Source organism: Globicephala melas, chromosome 9 (assembly GCF_963455315.2).
Source record: "Globicephala melas chromosome 9, mGloMel1.2, whole genome shotgun sequence".
Classification (NCBI taxonomy): Eukaryota; Metazoa; Chordata; class Mammalia; order Artiodactyla; family Delphinidae; genus Globicephala; species Globicephala melas.
In genome coordinates, this window is record NC_083322.1 from 17,710,884 (window position 1) to 17,733,852 (window position 22,969).

General features: G+C 37.7%; 2 protein-coding genes across 5 annotated transcripts in view; one reads left to right on the plus strand and one right to left on the minus strand.

Moving 5' to 3' along the window:
• Window positions 1–22,969, plus strand: part of CYREN (cell cycle regulator of NHEJ) — a 136,239-nt gene that overhangs the window by 74,749 nt on the left and 38,521 nt on the right. For 2 of the 4 annotated variants that reach the window (XM_060305284.1, XM_060305289.1), the window contains one exon: window positions 14,359–15,994. The exons of the other annotated variants lie outside the window; for them this stretch is intronic. The gene's annotated coding sequence lies outside the window, so the exon portion shown is untranslated. Of the gene's footprint in view, window positions 1–14,358; window positions 15,995–22,969 lie in introns of those variants that run through there. 4 annotated transcript variants of the gene reach the window in all.
• Window positions 1–22,969, minus strand: part of AGBL3 (AGBL carboxypeptidase 3) — a 90,384-nt gene that overhangs the window by 31,523 nt on the left and 35,892 nt on the right. Inside the window, 11 exon segments of the mRNA XM_030853903.2 lie at window positions 7,177–7,243; window positions 7,969–8,081; window positions 8,285–8,385; window positions 9,379–9,505; window positions 10,650–10,812; window positions 14,353–14,584; window positions 14,587–14,837; window positions 14,839–15,084; window positions 15,086–15,112; window positions 16,341–16,479; window positions 19,419–19,526. Coding sequence (XP_030709763.1) covers window positions 7,177–7,243; window positions 7,969–8,081; window positions 8,285–8,385; window positions 9,379–9,505; window positions 10,650–10,812; window positions 14,353–14,584; window positions 14,587–14,837; window positions 14,839–15,084; window positions 15,086–15,112; window positions 16,341–16,479; window positions 19,419–19,526 — 1,574 coding nt within the window.

Below are 22,969 nucleotides of genomic sequence, written 5' to 3' on the forward strand. Positions count from 1 at the left end.
AATAGACATTTCTCCAAAGAAAATATATGAATGGCCAATAGGCATATAAATAGATGCTCAATATCACTAACCATTAGGGCAATGCAAATCAAAGCCACAGTGAGATATCACCTCACACCTGTTAGAATGGCCATTATTTAAAAAAAAAAAAAAAAACCCAGAAAATAACAAGTGCTGTCAAGCATGTAGAAAAATCAGAGCCTGTGTGCACTGTTGATGGGAATGTAAAATGGTATAGCTGCTGTGAAAAACAGTATGGAGGTTCCTCAAAAAATTAAAAGTAGAATTACCATATGATCCAGCAATTTCATTTTAGGGTATATAACCAAGAGAATGAAAAGCAACGTCTTGAAGAGACATCTGTACAATCATGTACATAGCAGTATTATTCAATTCAATAGCTAAAATGTGAAAGCAACCCTGGTGTCCATTGATGGAAGAATGGATTAGCAAAATGTGGTATAGACGTACAATAGAATATTATTCAGCCTCATAAAGGAAAGAAATTCTGAAACATGCTACAACATGGATGAACCTTGAGGACATTATGCTAGATGAAATAAACCAATCACAAAAAGACAAATACTGTATGACTCTACTTACATGAGGTACTTAGTGTAGTCAAAATCATGAAGAAAGAAAGTATACAGTGGTTTCCAAGGGCCAGGGGGGCAGAGAATGGGGAGTTATTAATGGGTATAGAATTTCAGTTTTTGAAGATGACAAGAGTTATGGGATGGTGGTGATGGTTGTACAACAATGTGAATGTACTTAATACCACTGAAGTGTACACTTAAAAATGGCTAAGATGGTAAATGTTATGTGTATTTTTACTACAATAAAAGAATCAAACTCTATGTTTTTGAGGGGGCTACTGGAAAAGAGGGTATCTACCAGACTTACAGTTGTGAGAATGTGAGGCTGGAATTCCATTTCGCCAGCAAGAGAGGAGAGTTTGAGAATGGAACCAACCCAGAAGAGGCAGAAATGACATTAAAATGGGGAAAAAACTTCGAATCCTAGTGATATCCTTTGAGCTCCTTATTTAAGCCATGGCTAAAGCCAGTGTCATCCCTAGACTTTTTCCCTTACTAAGCCAACCAATTCCCCTTTCAGCTAAGCCTTTTTTTTTTTTTTAAATTTGCGGTACGTGGGCCTCTCACTGTTGTGGCCTCTCCCGTTGCGGAGCACAGGCTCCGGATGTGCAGGCTCAGCAGCCATGGCTCACAGGCCCAGCCGCTCCGCGGCATGTGGGATCTTCCCGGACCGGGGCATGAACCCGTGTCCCCTGCATCGGCAGGTGGACTCTCAACCACTGCGCCACCAGGAGACCCCAGCTAAGCCATTTTTTTTGAAGAGTTTTTTGTTCCTTGCAATGGATGGAGTCCTGATACATACCTTCAGAACATGATTTAGTAGGAAGAGAAGAAAATAGTCCCCATGTCAGTAAGTGGAAGCTCCATCTTCAGTTGCTCAGGCCTAGAATTCTGGAGACCTCTAGCTCTCCTTTTTATTGTTCAAACTCACACCCAAGCCATCAGCAAATTCTCTAGACTCTGTCAGATATATCTAAAATCTGATCACTTCTCATCCTCTCTACGGCTACCACCTTGGTCCAGCCACCACTTTTTCTTGCCTGGATAACTGCAGTAGCCCCTTAAATGGTCTCCCCTTGTGGTTCATCATTCTACTCTCAAAACAACACCCAAAGTGACCTTGCTGACACTTAAAGCACATCATGTCACTCCTCTGACCAAAACTCTCCAGACTCACTTAGAGTAAAAAGTGAAGTCCTAAGCCAGGTTTTACATGATTTGTCCCCCTCAACTTCCAACACCTATCTCACTTTATCTCTTACCACTGTTCTTCTTTTTCAGTCTTCTCTACCCAAATTAGCCTCCTTGGTCTTCCTAGAAGATGACAGACATGCTCCTTTCTCATGGCCTTTGCACTTCTAGTACCTACCCCGGGAATAGATCCCCCTGGATTGTTCCCAAATTTTTACCCTTCCTATTCCATTATGTTAGATTTGGATATATGACTTGATTTAGCCAGTGGAATGAGAAACAGGGACTTTAAACATACTTTCATGGTTTGGCGTGCCCTCCTGAACTCTTGTGATTTACCATGAGCAGAACGTACCCTAACTGGCTGCTGGTCTTGGGGTGGGGGGAGGAAGAAATGTAGAATAGATCTGAAACAACCCACAGTCTGGATATAAGTTCAACTGACCTCCTATTAGCCCAGTAGAGCCATAGATGATCCATGAACAGGAAAATAGGTATTTGCTATTATAAGCTACTGAGATTCTCTGAGAATTTTGTTTTAATGAATAAAATATGAATAGTGTTGAAACTGATACCTAGAAATAGAATGCTGTCCTAATAAAAACCTAAATTATGTGGCAGTCATTGGCTTTGTGACTGAATAACAACAGGTGGTTATAGGAACCTAGAAAAATAGTGACACAAGTTATGTAGAGGTGATACATTCAGTAAAACTATCTTCTGTGACAGTGTGAAAGACAGAAAATGTACATAACAGAACTGAGTCATTGGGCAAAGAGATTTTGAGGCAGGAAGTTTAGACTATGAGTTGGTTGTTGCTAGCTTTATTTGATAAGGTGTGCTACAAGAAAGAAATCAGCTCAAAAAATGTGGATAAAAAAACTGAATTGAGAGGGAAAACAGCCCCAAATTCTAGAATTTGTAGGTTGGCTTCAACATAGCCTTGAGGCAAATGTCAAATCAAAGTAATGGCTTTTACATCTGTGGTAGACAATCTCTAAGATGACCTCTGATGTTGCCCATCTTTTAGTATTCATACCCTTCTGTAATCCTAGGTCACTGGGCTAAACCTAGTGACTTACTTCTACTGAATGGTATATGGCAAAAGTAATGGGATTCTGCTTCTGAGATTAGGCTACTTTCACTGCAGTCTTTTCAGAGACCTTAGATAAAGGAACCAGATAAGCCACTCCTGGATTCCGGACCCACAGGAACTATGTGATAATAAACGTTTTTTGTTTAAAGCTGCTAAAATTTGGGGTAATTAGTTACTCAGCAATAGAAAATGAATACAACATCTGTCTTGGTCCATTCACCTGTTATAACAAAATACCTCCAACTGTGTGGCTAATAAATAAGGGACATATATTTCTCATAGTTCTGGAGGCTGGAAGGTTGAGATGAGGGTGCCAGTATGGTCAGATGAGAGCTTTCTTTTGGGTTGCAGACTGCTTGTTGTATCCTCACAAGGCAGAAGGGGCTAGGGATCTCTCTGGAGCCTCTTTTATAAGGCACTAATCCCATTCAGAGGGCTCTGCCCTCATGACATAATCACCTCCCAAAGGCCCCACCTTCTTGTACCATAATATGGGGCATTATAATTTCAACATATGACTTTGGGGGACAGAAATATCTAGACCATAGCATTCCACCCCTAATCCCCTCAGATTCATGTCATTCTCACATGCAAAATTCATTCATCCCATCCCAGCAACCCCTAACGTCTTAACTAATTCCAGCATCAACTCTAAACTCCAAAGTCTTATCTCAATAACATCTAAATCAGATATGGATGAGACTCAAAATATGATTCATCCTGAGGTAAATTTCCTGTCCAGTTGTGAACCCATGAAACCAATCAAGTTATGTGCTTCCAAAATACAACTGTGGGACAGGCATAGGCTAAGACATTCCCATTGCAAAAGGGAGAAAAAGGAAAGAAGGATGGGGAATGGGTCCCAAGCAAGCTCAAAACCTAGTAAAGCAGATTCAATGAGATCTTAATGGTCAAGAATAATCCTCTTGTCCCAGTGCTCTGCCTTCTGGACCCACTAGGGTGGCAACAGCACGCCAACAGCTTGGCAGGGTGCTACTCATGCCTGGCTCTCTGTCCGGACTCTGCCCACACCACAGTGCACAGCTCCAGGCGGCTCACCTCCATGGCCTCTATTGGAAGCCGTCTGCCCTGTTAAAACCTAGTGTTAATGGCCCTGATGATCTCTTAGTCACCTTCAGGGCTTTTGAAAATTTGTCTTCATGACACAAACAGATGGAAAGATCAAGGCAATCTACAGATTCAATGCAATCCCTATCAAAATACCAATGGCATTTTTCACAGAACTAGAACAAATATTTTAAAAATTTATATGGAAACATGAAAAACCCAACAGCCAAAACAATCTTGAGAAAGAACAGAGCTGGAGGAATCACACTCCCTGACTTCAGACTATACTACAAAGCCACATTAATCAAAACAGTATGGTACTAGCACAAAAATAAACAAACATCAATGGAACAGAATAGAGAGCCCAGAAATAAACCCACACACTTATGCTCAATTAATCTATGACAAAGGAGGCAAGAATATACAATGGAGAAAAGAATCTCTTCACCAAGTGGGGGTGGGAAAACTGTACAGCTACATGTAAAAAATGAAATTAGAACATTCACTAATACCATATACAAAAATAAAGTCAAAATGGATTAGAGACCTAAATGTAAGACTGGAAACCATAAAACTCGTAGAGGAAAACATAGGCAGAACACTGACATGAATTGTAGCAATTTTTTTTGGATCTATCTTTTAAAGCAAAGGAAATAAAAGCAAAAATAAACAAATGGGACCTATTTAAACTTAAAATCTTTTGCACAGCAAAGGAAACCATAAACAAAACAAAAAGCCTACTGAATGGGAGAAACTATTTGCAAATGATATGATTGATAAGGGGTTAACATCCAACATATATAAACCGCTCATATGACTCAACATCAAAAAAACAACCCAGGACTTCCCTGGTGGCCCAGTGGTTAAGACTCCACACTTCTACCACAGCGGGCACGGGCTTGATCCCTGGTCAGGGAACTAAGATCCCACATGCCACACAACCAAAAAAGAAAGAAAAAGAACAAACAAGCAAACAAAAATCCATACCACCCAATTAAAAAATGGGCAGAAGAACTAAAGAGACATTTTTCCAAAGAGAAAATGCAGATGGCCAACAGGTACATGAAAAGATGCTCAACACTGCTAATCATTAGGGAAATGCAAATCAAAACCACAATGAGATATCACCTCACACCTCTCAGAATGGCTATCATCAAAAAGAACACAAATAGGGCTTTCCTGGTGGCGCAGTGGTTGAGAGTCTGCCTGCTGATGCAGGGGACATGAGTTCGTACCCCAGTCTGGGAAGATCCCACATGCCGTGGAGCGGCTAGGCCCATGAGCCATGGCCGCTGAGCCTGCGCTCAGCAACGGGAGAGGCCACAACAGTGAGAGGCCTGCATACCACAAAAAAAAAAAAAAAAAGGAACCCTCATACACTATCGATGAGAATGTAAATTGGTGGATCCACTATGGAAAACAGTATGGAGGTTTCTCAAAAACAGAACTACCATATGACCCAGCAATTCCACTCCTGGGTATATATCTGAAAAAAACAAGACCCCTCATTTGAAAAGATACATCCATCCCAATGTTCACAGCAGCATTATTTACAATTGCCAAGATATGGAAGCAACCTAAGGAAGTGTCCGTTAACAGATGAATGGATAAAGATGACGTGTATGTAAGTGTGTGTGTGTGTGTGTGTGTGTACACACACACACACACACTGGAATACTACTCAGCCAAAAAAAAGAATGAAATTTTGCCATTTGCAGCAACATGGATGGACTTGAGGGGTATTATGATAAGTGAAATAAGTCAGAAAAACAAATACTGAATGATATCACTTATATGTGAAATCTAAAAAATACAACAAACTAGTGAATATAACAAAAAAGCAGCACACTCACAGGTATAGACAACTAGTGGTTACCAGAGGGAAGAGGGAAGGGGGGAGGGGCATTACAGGGGTGGGGAATTAAGAGGTACAAACTATTATGTATAAAATAAGCTACAAGGATAATTGTACAACATGGGGAATATAGCCAATATTTTATAATAACTATAAATGGAGTGTAACATTTAAAAATTGTGGCTCTCCCCTTCAGTTCAAACTGGCAGTTTTCCTGCTGGGGTGGCTGATTAGTTCCATGCTTCATACCCACACTCATCTCCTTATCAAATGGTTGGTTCTCCACACACTTAACTGTTCTATTCTGAACACACATTCTCATTCTTTGGATTATGGATGGGCTGAGAATTTTCCAGATTTCAATGTTCTGGGTCCTTTTTGCTTGACAATTCCTTCTTCAGTTCACTTATCTCTTCTTGCATTTAACTGTATGCAATCAGGAGGAACCAAGCCACTCCTTCAACACTTTGCTTAGATATCTCCTCAGCTAAATATACAATTTTATCACTCACAAGTTCTACCTTGCACAAAACACTAGAACACAAACACAGTTCAGCCAAGTTCTTTACCATTTTATAGCAAGGACTGCTTTTTGTCCATTGTCCAGTAACGTGTTCTTCATTTCTGAGACCTTATCTGTACATGATTACTTGTATTGTCTAAAAAGATGGACACTTACTCTCCCACTCTCTTCCTTTCTGAGCTTTCTCCACAATCACCTGCAGAAGTCCTTTAATGGCAATATCAGCATTTTCTAACAGGTACCAATAGAATACTGTCTAAGCTTGTCTTGGTCACCTCCTAACACCGTCACATTGGAGGTCAGGGTTGGGGTGGGGGCACAAACATTCAGTACTAATACCACCTGAACTCCCTAATCCTCCTGCTCTTATCTCCTCCTTGGGCACTTCTGATCATCTAACACATCAGATATTTTACTTACTAACTAGAATATAAGTTACAGAGGGAGGGATTTTTGTCTTGTTTTGTTCACTGCTCTATTCCCAAGCACATAGTTGGAGCTCAGTACATAGTTGTTAAATGAATGAATGAATGAATGAATGAATATAGGACTAGCAGTCAGGTGATGTATGTTATGCTACCAACTCTCATTAACAAGCGGTGTGGCTTTTGAAATGTAATTTAATCTCTCTGGATTTTAACTGTTCTCATCAATAAGCAAGAGTATTAAAAAGCCCTAAGGTTAGAAAATTCTATGATTTAAGGATATGGTACATAGTAAGAAAATAACAATTATGATATACAATAATTATACAACTGCAAACTTTTTTTTTGCCTGATTGTTAGTCATAATAAGAAGAGTACTTATTTGGCATATCCATATCATAGGCAGAAATTTTCAGTCGTACCTGAGAACTTAACTTGAGAAGCTCAGTCTGAGAGTCACTGGATTCTGAACTGTCAGAGCCATGGCTACTACAAAAAATAATAAATTATTTTAATTTACAGAATGTTTTGGTGGTATTTTAAGATTTCAACTGTTACTTTTACTTTATTATCTTATTGGAATGGTAGAAATAGTTCTAATTATAAGAAGAATGTTTACAAAGGTGGTATAGATGTTTGGTAGTTCTAGGCATTATAAGAGTATTAGAAGAATGATGACTGAAACTGATTGGAACACATCAAATATAAACAAATCTGAGTTCAAAATGATACTCTCTATCTGCAAACAATACAGGGGCACTAACTCAAAGTCTGAAAATTTATAAATAAATTGGAAGAATCAAACATTTGTTCTGCTTTTCCTATAGGAACTGCACTAAAATTAGCACCTTCCTTCTTCCAATAACATTCCCTTGGCATTAAATTTTGCACTTATTATTCACTAACTTAGATTATTTATATGGCATCTCTATAAGTGTGTCAGTTCTCTGTGGGTAATGACAGCATTAAAAACAATTTGAATATGTCTTTCATATACAGTACGTAGTGGGTGCTCAATTAATATCATCTAAATAAATGAATAAATGAAGTCTTGATGGGGTCTGGCTAAAGTAATGTGCATGGGAAAAATTTTCCTCCACCTATAGCCAGGATTTTCAGTACAGACTGAAAATTACATACTCATATTATTATAAAGAGCATAGTATCAGTAGAACAGCACAGCAAATTACATTACTACCACCATCCTGACTTACCTAGACTCTAGATCCAATGTAATTTCTTTCAGAGAAGTATCTGAATCATCAAGGACTTCTTCCAAGTTTATATGTTTTTCCATTTCTTCTAATTCTTTCAGGCACTGATAATACTAGGGGAAAATGATAGATGAGTTAATTATAAAATAACTATTTCCTAATTAAACTGAATATTTATAGATACCTGGAACATCAAGTACAAAAAACACTGAACACTGTTAGGATATTAAAAGGAACAAACTGCTGTAGGCCCATAGGCAGGTTATGTTATCTGAGAGACTGGAGTCTGATGTATCATCAAATGGACTTTACTTACCTTGGTTCGGTCTGGATCACAGTAGTCCAAGAGAGAATCACAAAAATGATACCCCATCGACTCCAAGTCTTTTGTGTTGAAATGAATGCCTCTTTTATTACCTAAAACATCAATAAGTTTAGCCACCCTTGAAGGTGACTTAAACATATTTTCTTAGCAGGTAGGCCTAAGTTGCCCAACAAAGTGTAAACAAAACATCTGATATGATTCCGTATTCTGTCCTTTGGCTTTTCTACACTGGGACAGGTCATTTAACAGCTTATTGCTTTCCCTTGTTCCTTCTCCACCACCTGGACCAAAGGTGACTTAATACAGATTAGTCTGTGTTGCAAAGCAGAAGAAAATTCAGTAAGAAAGTTATAGAATACTTGGTTACCAGTTATAAGCACCCTAGTTATCACTTAGAGAAAAACCTGGGTAAATATTTTAATGCTTTCATCATCATTAATAGTGTTATAAGAATTTCAAGGTGCTTTAAAAACTAGCCAGAAGTTACAAGTGTGGATTTCCAGCACTTTCCTTTGAGTTGATACATTTTCTAATAATGTGACAATTACCTTAATATGGGGCATTCTAAGGATAATGTTAAATGTGACTGAAAGCTTTCTTAAATGGAACTAGGGTACACTTTTTAGTTCAAGGAACCAATTAAAATACAAATTGACAAAAAACAAAAACAAAGTCCAGTCTAAGTTTGCCTTAAAAATGGCAAATCTACTAAAGATATTTCTATTCTGATATTTTAATTATGAGCATTGCTTTTTCTTGAAATCATTAGAGTCATCTGTAGGAACCCCTTCTAAAACAAAAACAAAAACCCCAAACAAGCAATTAAAGATTAGTTCATGAAACAACCAATTAGGTATTCTATGTATGTGCTAAAACTTCCTTTTCTAAACAAAGGAAAATGATGATAGAGATATATAGTGGGAGTCTGTTTATTCATCCTATCTATAGAATTGATTAGATATCAGTATGTATCTAAGCAGGAAGAAAGTGCTCACGATCCAGTTGCCTACACTATTAATCTTACATTAAAAACGTCTCTTTGGTTTAAAGCTCTGACAGTCATGAATGAGGACACTTGATCTTACCCAGAGTAGATTCACAAAAAGTGGCCTCCATGGTAAAGCTGTTCCTGATTCCCACTTTCCACGTTACCACCGTTCCTATTCCCTCTTTGCTCTTCTGAATATTAAACTTGCAAGCTGAGAATGAAAACTGAAAAGACGCAAATAAAAATGAGACCCATTGCTTTTCTAATCACAATGTCTTTCATAGGAAGTACGGTTGGAAATGAAAAAGTAGTTGTGCAAAAGCAATAATTCTCTCTAAAGCTTTGGGAGCTTTTATATCCTGACCAATGAAAATGACTCATTTTAAGGATGACATATTTACATTTCTGAGAATTATAGACTTAAATTCTGAAATAAATTTTATTTTTTATCTATATATAACATATGCATTCAAAACCAGCTGATGAATTCTTGATAGTGTTGACTTTAAAAGGCTATAGGAAGGAGCCTAAACATGTTTAGGAATGAAGATCAGTGTTGTAGATTTTCAGAATCGAATACGATGCTTTATTATCACATGAAAGATAATTTGAAAGTCGCCCTCAAGAACTGTTATAACATCAGTATCTACAATGAGTTTTTGTAATTTAATTACAATTAAAAAAATTTACTTTGTGTTCCATTCTGTGAATTTTAACACATGTATAGGTTTGTGTAAACACTACCACAAATCAGGATATAGGACAATTCCATCACCTCTTAAAAACTCCCTTGTGCCATCCCTTTGCAGTCACAAGTATTTCACTTATTTTGGAGTGATGGTAAATGATATTCTTTTAAATTTTGGTTTCCAGTTGTTCACTGTGAGTATATAGAACTGCAGTTGGTTTTTGTGGGTCGACCTTGTATCCTATGACACTGCTAAACTCAGTTATTAGTTCTAGGAGTTTTTGTGGATTGCATGGGTTTTCTATGAACACAATCACGCCTGCCTTTCCAATCTGTCTGCCTTTTATTTCTTTTTCTTCCCTTATTGCACTTGTTAGAACCTCCAGTATAAGGCTGAATTGAAGGGGTAAAAGTGGATATCCTTGCCTTGTTCCTGACCTCAGGAGGAAAACAATCAGTCTTTTATCATTAAGTATGGTGGTAGGATATTGAGCATTTTTTTTCATATCTCAAATTACTGGTCATTAAACATTTCACACAGTTGCTTTCTTATGGTCAATTGTATAAACCAATCAGAATAACTAAATAAAAAAGCAGTTTACTAACTAAAATTATCCATTTTGCTGTCTTGCATGGGCAACATGTAGTAAAGGAAAAGTCAAAATATTAAAGGTGCTTACTTTATCTGGACAATTTTTGCTCAGCCTAAGTTACAAGATTCGTTGCTGTAAGTATAATGCTTTACATCTGTCACTATCATCACAGCCATACATGAAGATGTTCTCTTTCTTACTATGGCCATGAAGGTCACAATACAAAATAACCTCTCGTTTCTCCATCAATCTACAAAGAAGAAAAAGAACAAGTTACTACATTTTACCTCTGCATTTTTCTTCTATGGCTGTAATTATGGATTAACAAGTCTAATATCCAAATAAACAGAATTTCTTATATCCTACTTTTCAGTTTCTTTTCTTACCTCTTATGATTATTAACATATAATTTTTTAAACACCTACAATAAGTTCCTATTAAGTGTATATAAAATATGAATGTTTTAGCCTTCCAGTATAAGGACAAAATTTTTACCTTACTCCCAAGACTTTCTCCAAGAGGATCTCTCTGCTTTTTTGATTGTGTTTTTTGTTGTACACAGAAAACAGCTCACTCTTATCTTTGCCTTTTAGCTCTCACATAGATTCTTTCTGACTGAAGTATCTTCTTTCTTCATATTTGTAAATGCAAATACTACCCCTTATCCCTCAACACCAACCTCACGTCTCACTTCCTCTCTGACTAGTCAAGCCCACAGACTTTTCTTTTTTGAACTCCTGTAGCACTTAATGTTGGTACCATTTACTTGGCACTTGCCTAGGTAAGTTTTCATATTTTTGATATTTAATCAAACATGGATAGGGAATGCTTCAAAACATCTAAAACAGTGCTATGCACATAAGTACCAAAATATGTGTTAAAAATTGAGTGCCTGACGACTTAGTGCTGAAGCCAATTAATATTTAACCTTTGAGTAATGTGGTGAGTAAATATCATTTTGAGAAAAATAGTACCAAAGTTTGAATTGATTGTTTTTCTGGTAAATTTCTAATAAATAATTTAAAGAAATCATTTCTCAAGAGCACAATTCTTAGCCTGCATAATTTAGGCATTCAATGAATATTAAAGTAATAAAAAATAAGTCCCCCAAACTGGTTGATGAAAATAACTAGTAGAGAGGCTTTCAAAAGGTGAAAAAGTGGTGGTGGTAAGGTGGTAGGATTTCCGACATTTTTGCCTTTATTTTCATATCATATTTCCAAACTTCATATAGCATTATTGTATTACTTAAATAACTAAAATTACATATACTGCTTATATCTGGAAGAATAAATACCAAATGTTAATAATTTATAGTAACATGAAATGTAATACTTTTATAACAAAATATTAAATCCTAAAATCTAAATATTCAAAGTGTAGCTTCTATCCAAAACAATACTTCTTTAAACTATAGTGAAATCCCAAGTTGAAATGTTACACGTATTAATTTATTGCCCTTTTTCATTTGATGACCAGTAAATTCTAACTGATAACATAAAATTGACATAAAGTCACCAAATGATCATTACAAGTTTTTAGGAAAAGGACTAGATTATAAAGGAAGACTATCAAGTTAGCTCCTTAAATAAGATATGCTGTACATTTTTAAACCATTTCCCCAGTTTTAATGAACATTTGGTTTCTTATAAGTGAGTCAAAAGAAACCTCTAAGTAATTAAATCCCAAAGAAATGTTACTACTTTTGAAGTCAAACAGCATAATAGGGTCTCTCATCTTAACACTAATTTAAATCACTTTAGAAACAGTTGGGATTTCTTTCTTAGCCAGTTAAGATATTCTAAGTACCTTACACTAAGTAGCCTATATTAAAAGCTACTCTCTGTTATCCTCAAATACTTTAAATATATTTAGTTTTAGACATACTTACAGCCTCTCACCTTTCCACACGTATGTGACTGACTTTTATTCCATTTATCTGCCTATGATTAATCAATTGCATTAAAGTAGTTCTCTTTCTTGGAAGTCTTTCTGAAACTTATTGAATAGATTCCTGCCTTAACCTTCTTATGAGGCAATTTAAGAAGAACAGAGACATATAAAATGTCTTCCACAGAGACAAGCCAAAGGGCCTTGGCCTGTAATCCACCTTGTGTTGGGCCAGGCACCCTTAATGTCAAAGAGCATTAAGTAGACATTATAAATACTCTAATGGGCATCCCATCAGCTCCCTTTCTATTAAAAAATAAACTTTAAATTTTGGAATAACTTTAGATTTACACAAAACTGGCAAAATAGTAGAGAGAGTTTCCATATATCTACCCCTCATCCAGTTTCCCCTAATGTTAACATATTACATAACCATGGCACATTGTCAAAAACTAAGGAACCAACGTTGGTACATCACTATTAAACTCCCAACCTTATTTGGATTTCACTAGTTTTCCCAATAATGTCCTTTTTCTGTCCCAGAATCCAATCTAGGATACCACATTGCATTTACTCAGCTCTCTCCATTGTGTGCCATCCCCAGGAAAATTAGTTATGGGTTCCTCTTTATGACTTAAATATTTCCCAAATAATTTCAGAGAATCCTGAAGTCCACATTTGTGAGGGGTATAAAACAAGAGTTTTTACTCATTTTTGTGGAGATCTGCGCTTCACTCCCCATGTGTCTATAAAGATAAAAGGATTAACATGAAAGTTGAGGCTGAACTAAGTAACTAGAGCCATGCTGGGTGCTCCTGAAGCCTGTCAGCTCCTCTGAGGGACTGGAGGTATCTTTGAGGTCCTCCTCCTTGAAACAGGGCTCGTATGCTTTTATTAGGGGCCCTGATGACAGAGCTGGATGAGGATATAAACACTCTCTATAATAGTACTTATTATTGTAACATTTGAACAATCCTAAATAGTTTACGAAGAGTTATTACATCTATATCTAATTCATTAACTTCTTTTTACATTTGCGGAAACACTGAATACATTTAGAGTTTCCAGTGTTCCAGTAATATTGGGCACTTTATTCTGGGCACTTTAGTAGTAATATTCTCATTTAATCCTCTTGTCTGTGAGGTAAGCGTTATTATTCCCACTTTATAGATGAGAAAACTGAGGTTTGGGTTTGTTTTTAAAATTGCTCAAAATCACACAGTTAGCAAATGATATAGCAGGGATTCCAATCTGATATGTTTTCACTCTAGTCTCCACATTCTTAACCAAAAAGGTTAAGAGGATTTGGGTGTTCTTTGACTCCAATAAATCTCTCTACTCTAGCAATGCCTATTCCTGATTGTTATTACTTGAATCTATTAAATAATTCACCCAGTAATTCAACAAAGCTTTAAATACTATATGCATTTTACTGTTCTGATTCTTTAGAAAATTTAAAGCTGTTCATTTTTTCCAGGGGCAAATAAGACTATTCATGAAAGTTTAAATAAGTATGTAACCTATCATCAAAAGACTCATCATAGAGCAATGTATGGTCAACATAGTGCCAGAAGGCTCTGTAGATGTAACTAATTTTCACATATAAGGGATTCAAGGATCCCAAAATAAACATCAGTGCTACCATTAACTTTAGGAAGAAACCAAATTTTAGGATAGGCAAATGTAACTGTACATTTTCACTAAGCCATTAAAATGTTCTAGAGTGGCATAATGCCAGAAAGGTACAGAAGCAGAGTTGGGAAGAATAAGGAAAAAAATTAAGTAGCTATAGTTAAACTATCTTAAGAAAATCTAGAGTAAAATGAGTGGGATTGTGGGAGCAAAATTCTTACTACCAAGTTTACTAAATAAGCATAGGGTAATTTGATGCTTATTTTACCTACAGATCATGTTCCGGGTATACCGAACAGAAGGAAATGACTCCTTCAGGAGAGATGTATAGTTAAGGTTTAAATCCCATCCAGCTAAGGAACACCGATAATTTCCCACAATCACACCATCTGGATTCAGCATGAGTACCACCTTGAAGATGAAAGTGTCCCGGAGCAACTGTGTATCACTTGAGTCTCCTAAAATATAATCTAGGAAGCCCTTCATGATCCAAAAGCTGTGGTTTCTCCTGGATGTACCCTTGCAGTCAAAATCATGGCCTTTCGCTTTCTTGACTCACTGTTCTTCAAGGGGGTAGTAATCGTTAAAACATACACCATGTTCCTAGTAATTGTGTGGCACAAGACACGTATTTTACAAAGCTTTGACTGTACTGGGTCATTACTGATGCTAGAAAGGTATTCTTGCAGGTTTGTGTAAGTGTATGGATAGCAGGTATCTTTACTGTGTGGAAATTGAAATGTCCATGTAAGAGAAATAATGGCACCCGTCTTGCCCCTGGTTGCTTCTATAATACTTCATTTGGTCTCCTATTCTCTGCCAGCCAATATTATGAGCGTTGGCCTCGTTTTCAGAATAAAACAGTGGGTGCATACCCCGATTATAAAGACTAGCAGGCTTGGTGAAATGGATAATAGTGAATCTGTAGTCTATTCCTGCTTGGGTATTAGTGACTTGGAAGTAGTACCACTGGGTGTGTTTATTTGTGAACAGGTCAGGGCACAGTCAGCTGGTATTCATATTCTGCCCTAAGACACAAAAAAAAGGAAGGGGAAAAAAAGCACATAAAAATGTAAAAATGACATTCAAGTTTAAATTAAATAATAAAAGTAATAATAAATATACAAATAATAAACTACCTATTCACAGAAAGCTTTTTATTTGGGAAACAACATTTATTTAGGCAATGTCCAATAAGCAAGTAATTGTAAAAAATCAAAGTTTTGAAGCTTTCTCTTTTATTGGATGCAAAACTGCTTCTATGTGAATTCTAAAGTCTTTTTACTCCTTTGTAATTCAAGAGAGCACATAAAAAAATGGGCATTTGACAAAAATTATATATGTCAACCCGGTTATGTTTCCTATAAAAGAAGTGATTAAAGAGTTCTTAAGTTTTTAAGAATTCAAGTCCAATGTTTCTTTTTTTACTTCAGACATATATTCCTGTTTTATATTAGATTCTAGCTCTAAGAATCTGAAATACCTATCACTAAGAAAGGTTAAAAACCTATATAAATTACTATAAGCATATGGATTATAAAACTGTAAACTCTGAGAGGACAGGAACTGTATTTCATAACTGTTTGCATCCCCCATACTTAATCATTGAAGATACTTAAAGGCAAAAATAATTTCATTAGTACATTACTTATATATCTAACAATTTTACCTGGTTAGTTGTGACTTTTTTTACCAAGTACTTCCTATTCTATCAGCATTATGCACTTATTGTGTATGTATATGTGTTTGTGTGTGTAGTTATAAACAGTGAACTAGGAAATGAATGTTGTAAAACCTTGAGAGCCATTGAATCTAGGTGATGGGTATATGATAGTTAATGTAGAACTGTATTATGCTCTGTACTTAAGTGTATGTTTAAAATTTTTCATTAAAAAATTTTTTAAAAAATATCCTTGGATCGCAGGCATGTTCCCAAGCACGTTTTACATAACACTCATCTGAAGAACTACTCCATTAAAAAGTCTGAGAAGCGGGGTGTGTGTGTGTGTGTGTGTGTGTGACAATTCATATTGGCATACTGAAAATGTACATTACAGAAACCTGTTTAATTCATAGTTCTCAAAATTGTTTGAACCCAGAACCTTCCATACCTACCCCCTTAAAATAATCTCTAAGTAGCATCTATACTTCAAGGAATTATAGTTCAGTAATGGATACTAAAAGTAATGTATCTAATACAGGAAATAATAAATAGTTGATAGTCTACCTCCTCAAATAAAAATAATTAAAACCTACACTTTGACTACCTTCCGTAGATTACCACTCTCAAACCTTGCTTCAAACATCAAAGTATCATCACAGTTATTCACAGGCTGCTTCAAGGGTGTTCGGTTGCCCCCAACTTGGGAATACACAAAACAAGGCTCTTTGTAGGCTGATGAGAAACCATAAAGATATCAAGCCATAGCTAAAGTATATAGGCTATTCTGCATAGAGTTTGGAACTACAGTATAACTGAAGTGTCACTAAGGATTATAAATTTTAACATAATTTGACACTAGCATATATAGGTTTATGTTGAAATAAGTAAGTCTAAGTATTTAGAAAAGCAATGCCTGAAATAAATTCATATATTTCTCACAGTAAAAATACTCTACTTCTGGTTATAATGAAGTAATTGGTCCTGAAGTCATCTTTTCACTGTAAATAACTATAAAACTGGACAAAAAATACGAATTAACTGTTTTCATGCATTTGGACAACACAAATACCAGAACTACATATGGTTCTTGAAAGAAGGTAAATACATGAAATAAGCCCATGTTTAATTCTTGTTTTCTTCCTGGGGGTACTTTTTACCTCTTAGGAAGATGGCACTTAAGGATAGCATAACAGTCATGTTGAGCTGAGGAGGCGAGATTGTTGCCTGGGGCTGCTGAAATTGGTACCCTGGGTACCAGAGAGAAGAACGCTATGTAGAGGGAGGGCTTCAATAGTCTACATGGTGGTTCCCCAGTCCTTGACTGAAGGCTTGGCTCTACAAGCACAGGATAAGACTAGGGAAGATAGGACAGAGTGCTACTGTAGGACTGAGATACCAGAGGATAAACATTCTAGGATATATCGAAATTCAACCTATCCAGAATACAAGGACTTCACTGAGCACCTCAGGCATTCAATCGTGACTCTAAAAAGGTTGTATATTAGGCATAAGAACCGCATTCAGGAGTAAGGGCCATGACCTAGGACTAAGGACAAAATGAAAACAGACCTGCTTTTATAAAAAAATAAACCAATTCCAAAGGAAGCAAAATGATTTGCCAGCAATTTAGCTGCCTACCAGAAAAAAATTCAGCATAATGTTTAAAAAGAACATAATACAAACTCCTACAACATATCTTTCACAATTTCCCACATATGATAAAAAAAAACTATGAAGCACACAAAGAAGGAAATGTGATCCAATAAATATTTAACAGACCCAAAGATAACTCAGATGGTACGATTAACAGAGAAGGACTTTGAATATATGTTAAAATACTTAAAGGAAAAGATAGAGATAGTGAATAAACAGATCAAGTAATTCAAAAAAAGAAGAAATGTTAACTGTAAAAAGAATGAAATGAAAATTCTAGAAATAAAAAGTACAATAATGGAAATGAAAGATTTACCAGATGGGCTTAAGAGAAACTGAATATTGCAAAGGAAAGACTCAGTGAACTTAAAAACAAATGAATACAATTATCCAAACCCAAGGCCAGAGGAGAAAAAAAGAACAAAGACCCAGTGACATGTGCGAGATAGCTAGAAATCTACCATATGGATTGGAGTTGGAATTCCAAGGGACAGAAGAGAAAGAATATTATGGAGAAAATACGTGAAGAAATAATGGCTGAAAATTTCTCAAATTTGGAAAAAAAACAAAGAACTCTATTAAATTATGGATCTAAGAGGTTCAGCAAACTCCAAACCGGATAAATATAAAGATAACCAAATCTAGGCAGGTCACAGTCAAATTGCTGAAAACAGCCAAACAGAAAAAGACACATCACATATAAGGAACAATGATATAAATTATGGCTGACTTTTTACTAAAGAGAACAGATGTCATGAGACAATGGAACAATATCTTTAAAGAAAGAAAAATATTTAAAAGAAAAAAATGTAAACCCAGAATTCTATATACTCAGTTGTTTGGGGACTTCCTTCTACAGCTACAGGTTTGGAAACCACTCTGTTCTCTTACCCCTTCAGGCCTAGGAGGAATAATGGTTCTGCTCTATTGACAATTCTCTGTTGCTTCACCATCCCTTATTAGTCTCCCTTAATTCTGTCCACCCTTTTGTAAGTTATCCTTTCATTAAAGTTTCTTAAATTACTCTATGTAAGCCATCCACTTCCTGACAAGAGCCTGACCAACTCACCTCATCTACTTTAATTTCATATTAGATCTCATTTATGTGTGAAAGTTAGGAGGTGCATTAGCTATGTAAATATTTGAAATCAAATATAAAAAATCAGAGGTGCTTTTCTCACCCCAGTTGCTTAAAAATGCACGAGTATATGATTTCTGTAACTGCTTACTGTGTAAGAAGGAATTCCCGTGAATTTCTCTGTTTTGCCAGCTCTTTAAATAAAATACATTTGCTTCCTGGAAGTCATCTTTAATATATAGTCTAAGATACTGGGTTGGCCAAAAAGTTCATTCCGGTTTTTCCATAAGATGTGGTGAAACTGTACAGGAGTCCCATACTTCCTTACATTGGTGCTTCAGGAGCAGCGCAGTTTAGAATGTAGGTTGAGACTTCTATGTTTGATTATTAGCATACTCTAACATGAAGCAGAGATTCTGCATTACCAGAGCTCTCAAGATGCACTTATTAATCCTGAGTGTTAAGAACACTTTCCTGAGATGTAATCTTAGATGTTATTTGCAATGTGGGATATTTTCCTCTTTTCAAGAATGCAGTCCCAAGAAATGCATCAAACTGGCATAATATGAAAATAAATCACCTGAAAGACTGCATGAAAATGACCTATAGATGGAAAGGGGATGATAGTTGCAGAGCACTCTGCTGGATTTACCTTTGAAAACTGATGCGAAGCTTAATTCCATCGCAATAAGACTCTTCATTCTCATGGTCAACATGATGCTTTATCTTAAAGTAAGTATGCATAAGCTGCAATATGCACCTTCAAGAACATAATTAGCACTGAATCAACATTTGGATTAATATGTAACCAGACGTGTTTGTGGAGTCAGGGACTTCCTGTTAATTTACAATTTCCACTATAAACAGCAGAACAAATATAACTAAGAGATTAGCCCAGGTACCAAGTTATTTTTTATAGCAACATGTCTCATATACCCACCATCTTCAGCTAGGTAAACCACAGGATCCTCCTTGGAGCTTGGATAAAGGGGTTCTATCTCCAGGCCTGTTGGGATGTACATTCGCTCAGGATTAGAAGGGGTCCAATCTGGAGAAAAAAGAGAAAACAGAGGGACCTTCAAGATGGCAGAGGAGTAAGATGTGGAGATCATCTTCCTCCCCACAAACACACCCACACGTGGAACAACTCCTACAGAACACCTACTGAACACTGGCAGAAGACCTCAGACCTCCCAAAAGGCAAGAAACTCCCCATGTACCTGAGTAGGGCAAAAGAAAAAAGAGAGACAAAAAATAGGGATGGGACCTGCACCTCTGGGAGGGAGCTGTGAAGGAGAAAAGGTTTCCACACACTAGGAAGCCCCTTAACTGGCGGAGACTGGGGGTGGCGGGAAGCTTCAGAGCCACGGAGGAGAGCGCAGCAACAGGGGTGCAGAGGGCAAAGCAGAGAGATTCCTGCACAGAGGATTGGTGCCGACCAGCACTCACCAGTCTGAGAGGCTTGTCTGCTCATCTGCCAGGGCGGGTGGGGGCTTGGAGCTGAGGCTCAGGCTTCGGAGGTTGGATCCCAGGGACAGGACTGGGGTTGGCTGCATGAACACAGCCTGAAGGGGGCTAGTGCACCACAGCTAGTCAGGAGGGAGTCCGGGAAAAGGTCTGGAGCTGCTGAAGAGGCAAGAGACTTTTTCTTGCCTCTTTGTTTCCTGGTGCGTGAGGAGAGGGGATTAAGAGTGCCGCTTAAAGGAGCTCCAGAGACGGGTGCGAGCCAGGGCTATCAGCGCGGACCCCAGAGACGGGCATGAGACACTAAGGCTGCTGCTGCAGCCACCAAGAAGCCTGTGTGCGAGCACAGGTCACTATCCACACCTCCCTCCCAGGAGCCTGTGCAGCCCGCCACTGCCAGGGTCCCGTGATCCAGGGGCAACTTCCCCGAGAGAACACACGGCGCACCTCAGCCTCTTAAAACGTCATGCTGGCCTCTGCTGCCACAGGCTCGCCCCGTATTCCAAACCCCTCCCTGCCCCCTGGCCTGAGTGAGCCAGAGCCCCCTAATCAGCTGCTACTTAAACCCTGTCCTGTCTGAGCGGAAACAGATGCCCTCTGGCGACCTACACACAGAGGTGGGGCCAAATCCAAAGCTGAACCCCAGGAGCTGTGCGAACAAAGAAGAGAAAGGGAAATCTCTCCCAGCAGCCTCAGGAGCAGCGGATAAAATCTCCACAATCAACCTGATGTACCTGCATTTGTGGAATACCTGAATAGACAACAAATCATCCCAAAATTGAGGCAGTGGACTTTGGGAGCAACTGTAGACTTGGGGTTTGCTTTCTGCATCTAATTTGTTTCTGGTTTTATGTTTATCTTAGTTTAATATTTAGAGCTTATTGTCGTTGGTAGATGTGTTTATTGATTTGGTTGCACTCTTCCTTTTTTAAAATTTATATAATATTTTTTCCTTTTTTTCTTTTTGTGACTGTGTATGTGTATGCTTCTTTGTGTGATTTTGTCTGTATAGCTTTGCTTTTACCATTTTTCCTAGGGTTGTCTGTTTTTTTTTCTTGGTAGTTTTTAGCGCTTGTTATCATTGGTGGATTTGTTTTTCGGTTTGCTTGCTCCCTTCTTTATTTTTATTACTTTTGTTTTTAATATTTATTTTTTATTTTAGTAACTTTACTTTGTTTTACTTTCTTTTTTTTTTCCCTCCCTTTCCTCCCTTTTCATCTGAGCCAAGTGACTGACAGGGTCTTGGTGCTCTGGCTGGGTGTCAGACCTGAGCTGAGTTCAGGATACTGGCCTACCAGAGACCTCCCTGCCCGACATAATATGAAATGGTGAAAGCTCTCCCAGAGATCTCCATCTCAACGCAAAGACCCTGCTCCACTCAACGACCAGCAAGCTACAGTGCTGGACACCCCATGCCAAACAACTAGCAAGACAGGAACACAACCCCACCCATTAGCAGAGAGGCTGCCTAAAATCATAATAAGTTCATAGACACCCTAAAGCACACGACCAGACGTGGTCCTGCCCACCAGACAGGTAAGATCCAGCCTCATCCACCAGAATACAGGCACCAGTCCCTTCCACCACAAAACCTACACAACCCAACTGAACCAACCTTACCCACTGGGGTTAGAAACCAAAAACAACGGGAACTAGGAACCTGCAGCCTGCAAAAAGAAGACCCCAAACACAGTAAGTTAAGCAAAATGAGAAGACAGAGAAACACACAGCAGATGAAGGAGCAAGGCAAAAACCCACCAGGCCAAACAAATGAAGAGGAAATAGGCAGTTTACCTGAAAAAGAATTCCGAGTAATGATAGTAAAGATGATCCAAAATCTTGGAAATAGATGGAGAAAATACAAGAAACGTTTAACAAGGAACTAAAAGAACTAAAGAGAAAGCAAACAATGATGAACAACACAATAAATGATATTAAAAATTCTCTAGAAGGAATCAATAGCAGAATAACTGAGGCAGAAGAATGGATAAGTGACCTGGAAGATAAAACAGTGGAAATAACTACTGCAGAGCAGAATAAAGAAAAAAGAATGAAAAGTATTGAGGACAGTCTCAGAGACCTCTGGGACAACATTAAATGCATGAACCTTTGAATTATAGGGGGTCCCAGAAGAGAAAAGAAAAAAAAATGAACTAAGAAAATATTTGAAGAGATTATAGTTCAAAACTTCCCTAATGTGGGAATGGAAATAATCAACTCCAGGAAGCACAGAGAGTCCCAGTGAGGATAAATCCAAGGAGAAACACGCCAAAACACATATTAATCAAACTATCAAAAATTAAATACAAAGAAAAAAATATTAAAAGCAGCAAGCCAAAAGCAACAAATAACATACAAGGGAATCCCCATAAGGTTAACAGCTGATCTTTCAGCAGACTCTGCAAGCCAGAAAGGAGTGGCAGGACATATTTAAAGTGATGAAAGGGAAAAATCTACAAACAAGAATACTCTACCCAGCAAGGATCTCATTCACATTTGACGGAGAAATTAAAACCTTTACAGAGGTCTTCCCTGGTGGGGCAGTGGATAAGAATCCACCTGCCAATGCAGGACACGTGGGTTCGAGCCCTGGTCCAGGAAGATCCCACATGCCACGGAGCAACTAAGCCCATGCGCCACAACTATTGAGCCTGTGCTCTTGAGCCCGCGAGCCACAACTACGGAAGCCCACGCACCTAGAGCCCGTACTCTGCAACAAGAGAAGCCACTGCAATGAGAAGCCCGTGCACCACAACGAAGAGTACCCCTGGCTCGCCACAACTAGAGATAGCCTGTGTACAGCAATGAAGACCCAATGCAGCCAAAAATAAAAGTTAAAAAACCTTTACAGAAAAGCAAAAGCTCTTTAAGAGAATTCTGCACCACCAAATCAGCTTTACAACAAATGCTAAAGGAAGTTCTCTAAACAGGAACACAAGAGAAGGAAAAGACCTACAAAAACAAACCCAAAACAGGTAAGAAAATGGGAATAGGAACATACATATCGATAATTACCTTAAATGTAAA